Genomic DNA, 6,098 nt, shown 5'->3' with positions numbered 1-6,098 from the left:
ATATATATATAGGGATAAACATTTCTACAGCAACTTTAGATAAGTTTATCTACAGCTGCCATTTTTAACTATATTCTCCCGAGAGAATATAGTTATAACGTTGAAGTTGCTCTTTTCTCTCTCTCCACGTCAGCAAAAAAGTTCTGAAAAGTAATTGAGGAGAGAGAAAAAAGAGCAACTTTAACGTTATAACTATATTCTCCCGGGAGAATATAGTTAAAAATGACAGCTGTAGATAAGCTTATCTAAAGTTGCTGTAGAAATACTTTTGCCATATATATATATATATATATATATAATATGGAAATAACACATATCTACTTGAGAGATGCTTGCATTCACCAAAAGAAATTTATCCAACGTTTTCAAACATTATCTACAACTTTATGAAAAATAAAGTAAAAAAAGGAAAAGCAAAAGCAACTATGCTGTATTCTTGTGAACTTAGCATGATAATTAAGATGTAACTCTAATATAGCCACATGGGTAACCTCAATGACCCATTTATACGTATATATATAGAGCACAAGTGAAGCTCCTTTGCAACAATGACCACATCCCTCTAGGAAAGTGATATCACATTTTTAGCCACTTTGGTTTAACCAACTTTTTCTCAGCAGGTTTACGCTCTTCGACAGAAGGGGGTTGTGTTGCCTCAACAGGCTCTGGTGCAGACTGAGCAGGCTCAGATTGCTGGCCTTGATCACTAGCAACATCCAAACCCTTCAAAGACAAGATCTCTTCGCATAGGTAAGGACCAACACGGTCAACCACGGTGCTATCACCTAAACACCCCAATAAACAAGAAATGAATATATACCAATTTAGGGATTTAATCAATAGTGAATAACACAGCATTCAAAGGACATTAAGTAAACATTTCTGCAAAAAGTTTCATATGACAGGATGAACTCACCTTTTGAAACATTGTATGAGAAGTACACGATGGCACCAGGACAAAAGCCAGCCCTATAAAAATCCTGAGACATGTCACTGATCAACTTCTTGGGCGGAGTAGTATCTGCATGATTAAAAGTAAATATGATTTGTTTAAGTTCAGATCATACCCAATGCTACTTTCTAGAAGTTAGTAATTTATAATCCTTATCAAGAGATGATTCATCATGAGCTATGCTGAACTGATGGTAAATGAGTTAAGGGTGGTAGTTGAATTGTGCTATATAATATAGGTCAGTATGAACTCTAAGCACTATAGGAAAATATTATTCAAGATTTAGATCATATACAGGATATCAATATGCTTACATATATAAAATGGTTGTTCTGGCTGTGCAATCACTTTAGTCATGAGATCAATTAAACTCTGCATTGTTTCTGATGGGTGGAAGGTAGCCTCCAATGTGTGATTATCAGGGAAGCGAACTCTAATTACAGCCTGCAAACAACCACAAACCAACTCAAAAAATGAAAGTTCATTCCTTACTGATCTGATTTGTTTTATCATTCATGAAAAATTTATGAACTGTGAAAAAAATGATATCCAATATTGGACTATGACAAAAATTTAAAGAATAACCACATTTTTTTAGAAATAATAATAAAAAGAAGAAGCTACACATTACCTTGGTTATTCTGGACCTACGTGATGCCTCTTCTGCTTCCCGGATTTTTCGAGTCTTCAAGAATTTATCTGAACATATTCAATACATTTAAATTTCAATATTATGAAGGGGATATTTTGTGTATGCATCCTTAACAAGTATTTAATTATCTTTAATATCTCCCTTTCAATTACTATTATCACCCATCAATTCGAAACAAAAGCAATGCATATGCATAATTGCAGTAAGAAAACCAAAAAATGGGAGAAGATAATATGTTAGGTAGTCCTTGGCAATATAAACAGCACACAGTAAGATAATATGTCGGCTTTTGTGTTCACCAATCCATTTTTGATAAGGGAAATGAGCACAGGATATTTGGTGATAACTGCCATGAGACGCCATAAACATTTGAAAGGGATAATAAGATAAGTATTTATGGGCATTATTACAATGCAAAGTACAAATAGGAACATCAAATTGTATTTTTGTTTCATGATCAAACTACTGAAAGATAGAAAACTACTTAGACCTATTCTTCATTTTAAACAACCCAGTACAATTTGAGTAATTATCAATAAAAGTGACAATATATTGACCCCAAAGTGCACAGAGTATATTAGGACCCTAAACATCAGAATAAATCAAAGTAAATGCATGAATGCTTGTAGTGTGGAGAGGGAGATTCAAGAAAAAAAATACATGAATGCTTGTAGTGTGGACTGTCTGAGCTGGCTGCTCAGTATATGTACTAAGACTTTGCATAAAATGTGATACTTCCATGTGAATTGTTGGAATGTAATGAAATATGTATTGGGACTGTTTTGTAATACCTAGCAGTATGTATGGCTGTTATATTTTACAAACCTATGAATGTGTTTCCATTTTGTGAGTTTCAGATATATCCAAGGTTGTACCTTGAGTTATCAATTCTAAAAAGTAGGTGTATCTTGATAATTAGTATATTATACTCCTATAAATCTTGTCATGTTTGGAACTAACTTTAATGGTTGGACAGCCCTTATGTACAAGCTCTTATTATTTTGGTCAAGTAAAAACTAGAATACAAAGGTCTTATGATACTTGAATCTATAGTATGGCTTATGTGTAATTAAATGATGTCAAATAACGAATTTTACACTCTTAAACAGATTTCATGTTATAGCTTAGACTTGGAATTTTGAATGACTATGATTCAACTAAAGCAAAAGTTTCATATCTAGAAAAAATTTAGTGATAATAGGAGCTGTCCTAGGTGATTAAATAGCATTATGAAAGACGTTTAGAAAGGCTAAAACAATTGGAATTGTTATAATGTTTGAACAACTTGAATTGAAATTGTGTTGTGTTCAAGGTTATATGCTTGAATTAAACGCTCAAATCATATAAATCTAAAATATCGCTGACATGCTGCTGAGAGTGTCAGCATGTAGGCGACATCCAAGAGCCTTGTCCTTGAGCATGACGGCATGTAGGGAGGAATCTCAACCTGGACTTCGGGATCTAGAAAATTTGGAGGAGAAGTTGCGTTTGAAGATGTTACCGACCAGAAGCACATCAGACGGAAGCAAATGATGGCTGAATAGAGGCACCAAGTAGCCGAAAGGTTGACATTGCAGTGGGGACTGGAAGCCAGACATGAAACACAGTTTACAGAAAAAAATTCATCGATGGGCAGTGGGTTCACCAAGCACGCATGGATTAGGGGTCACCTCTAATCAAGCTCTAGATACCATGTTAAGGTAAGAGAAAGGGAGAGACATATGATGAAATCCGTGTGTCTAAACTCTATAGAAGAGGCTGACTTGTATAGACAAAAAGTAAGAAATACAAAAATCATTGATGTCCTAACTCCTAATAGCCGTACTTACATGATATGATTAGTCTATTCAATTAATCTAGATACTATTTAAATACTTTCCAACAGTTCACATCAGTGCAAATGCGTAGCTTACATGACGTTTTATTTTATTCAAGTCATTGTTCATTTAGAAAATTTGGCATATCCCTTGGATGAAACAGGACATGAAAATTAGGACACAATTTGGTTTCAATAAAGTCTCACTTCTTCTCTCACATGGGATAATTAGTATCATCATTACCTTCCTTTTTAGTAGCCAAAATTCGGTAATAATCTTCAGCAGTAAACTCATAGAAGTCATCAGTCTCGTCTCCTTTCAAATAACAAGAAGAAATGTAAGTTTAATCAGGATACTTAGAAAAATTATACATACAAATATCAATAATTGAAATTGTACAAGTTAACCTTTCCTAGGGCCTTGGGATTGTCAAAGATAAGATGGTATTACCGTTGGATGATGCATCATTTGAAGATGGACAAAGTGTTGATGTTTCAAAAACATGGATCTCTCGTCCAAATCTTTCTTTGATAGCTGCAAGCTTGGCCTGGTTCCATAAAATATAATGGTAAAAGAAACATCATTGAAATAAATAGTTCATTAAAAAGCAAGGGAAGTAAACTGGAACCATGAAAAGTTGGCCGCAATACAAATAAATAAATTAAACATACATATGCATTGGAGCAATATCCATGATGCCTATCAATCATTTCAAAGGACAGGGGAGAAGGACTTTCTCATCATTGTTTCAATTTAATAATGTAAATTATGATAAACAATAATACATGGTCTAAATTCAAGAGGAAAGATAGAAATCACCAAGTATTTCTACCAGTAACAAGTTTCATATTGTAGGCTATCTACAAAGTAAATTTGAGTACACAATGCCACTTATAGATATCACTTGAAAAGAGCCAGTTTGGATTTCACTATTTAAGCATGAATCAAATTGCGGATGATATAGTCACAGCTGATAAATCAAGAGAAGTAAATTCTGGACTTAGTTGTGGGTATGGGGAGAGCTCTGAAATTAAATGGTTTCTGTTTATGTAGGAGTAAGAAAGATTATATAAAATGCATATTCAGTAAAACAAGAGTTTACAATGTTTTGGAGGTAAAAACAGGAGATCACATCACACCGCAAGTTGCACAGCTTAGGTATCTTGTAACCATATTACAGAGTGACGGGAAGATTGATGAATATGTCAGACATAGGATCAATAGGGGTAGAGAAAGATCCTTCAAGAAAAGTTGATCAAATGCAAGATAGTCTCATGAAAGGTGTATAAAAAAAACTAAAGAAAACCCTATGAAAAACCTTTAAAAAAAGACCTTGATCTAAATGGCTTTACTCAAATTTTGGTTTTTTATAGAGCCCAATGAAAAGTTGACAGAACCATATAGCAAACCCTATCTAGTAGCACTGTTACTATTGTTAATGGGCATAAAACATCAAAGAATGTTTAAATTGCAGAGTCTAACTGGCTATATAACCTTCAGAACACCTTTACTTGCAGTACTATTGTTTTTTGCATCATTTAAATTTGAATCCCTTTCGATAGGGTTACACCGTTAGTACATATCAATACCAATTCAAAAAACCACAAAATTCTTTGCTTGCCAAGCAAAGAAATAATTAAAAAAAAAGAAAAAAGAAAAACTTGTAACGAACCCACAAAGGGAATCTTGAAATAATCAACAGATAAAGCACAGAAATGAAAATATAAACCAAACCCAGATCGAAACACCAAAAACAAAAACCAAAAAAATAAATAAAAAAAGATAGAGATCGCTGAAAAAGAAAATTAAAAAAAAAATAGAAAGAGAAGAAGAATAAGAATTGGTGTGTACCTTAGCAGCTTCAGTGTTGGTGTCCATGGAATAAATGTTGGTGACTCTTCTCCTCTTCGAAGTTAGTGGGGAGGAACCACCTAAGATCATCAGAAGAGAATACGCAATACAGTGAAGTGAGGAGAGATATGAAACCCACTTTTTCTTTTCTTTTCTTTTTTCACAGCGTAAGATCAAATGATTTTTTATTTAAATAATCCTATCTTTATCTGCAAGAAAGGGTTGCACGTGACATAGCAGGTGCAAATTTGTTTCTCTTGAGGTGAAGTACATATAAATGACACTAGGATAAAAAGAGTAAATATCTTTTTTTGTCTCTGGAAATTTTCACGAGGCACAATTTAGTCCCTAGGTAAAAAAAAGTCATATTTCAGCGTCTAATTTTTGAAAAAAAAGGACACGTTTGTCCTTATGTTACATGGAACGTGACGACTCACTTGACGGAGGCCAACTGGAACTTAAGTGGCTGAGTCACTAACGTCACAGTCACGTGGAGAGAAAGGAACGACGTCGTATTTGATTCGAAGGCTGTTTCAGGTGAGTAGAAGGGGACGACGTCGTTTGATGAAGAGAGTCTTGTTGATCCTTTGTTGTTGACTCAGTGAACACAATCAGACAACAAGTAGTGATTACCATACCCGTCATTTCCTCTGCTCGTGAGCTTCTTTTTCGGTGAAGGTTGGTAACCTACGGTGCTTTGTTGGTGTACGTGTCTTCCCCAATTGCAAGCATTTAGTGTGAAGATCCTTAAAACAACGATTGTGAGTGTGGTGACTTTCGTGCAAGGTACGTGAGAGAAACCCTTTCTTTATTATCTGTTGTCCCC

At 34.4% G+C, this 6,098-nt stretch overlaps 1 protein-coding gene across 1 annotated transcript; it reads right to left on the bottom strand.

The window, feature by feature from the left end:
* Positions 1 to 336: 336 nt before the first annotated feature.
* Positions 337 to 5,424, bottom strand: LOC133316359 (plant UBX domain-containing protein 1). The gene is made up of 7 exons (XM_061518097.1): positions 5,273 to 5,424; positions 3,872 to 3,968; positions 3,665 to 3,736; positions 1,584 to 1,651; positions 1,267 to 1,396; positions 917 to 1,021; positions 337 to 785 (listed from the first exon to the last, which is right to left on the bottom strand). Exons 1-7 carry the CDS (start codon positions 5,360 to 5,362, stop codon positions 577 to 579), a joined length of 771 nt encoding a protein of 256 aa, XP_061374081.1. The 5' UTR covers positions 5,363 to 5,424; the 3' UTR covers positions 337 to 576.
* Between the last annotated feature and the right edge of the window lie 674 nt (positions 5,425 to 6,098).

Source organism: Gastrolobium bilobum, unplaced genomic scaffold (genome assembly GCF_033153095.1).
Source record: "Gastrolobium bilobum isolate Gb01-03AN ecotype WA unplaced genomic scaffold, APGP_CSIRO_Gbil_v1 utg36875, whole genome shotgun sequence".
NCBI lineage: Eukaryota > Viridiplantae > Streptophyta > Magnoliopsida > Fabales > Fabaceae > Gastrolobium > Gastrolobium bilobum.
This window is presented reverse-complemented; position numbering and strand designations above follow the sequence as displayed.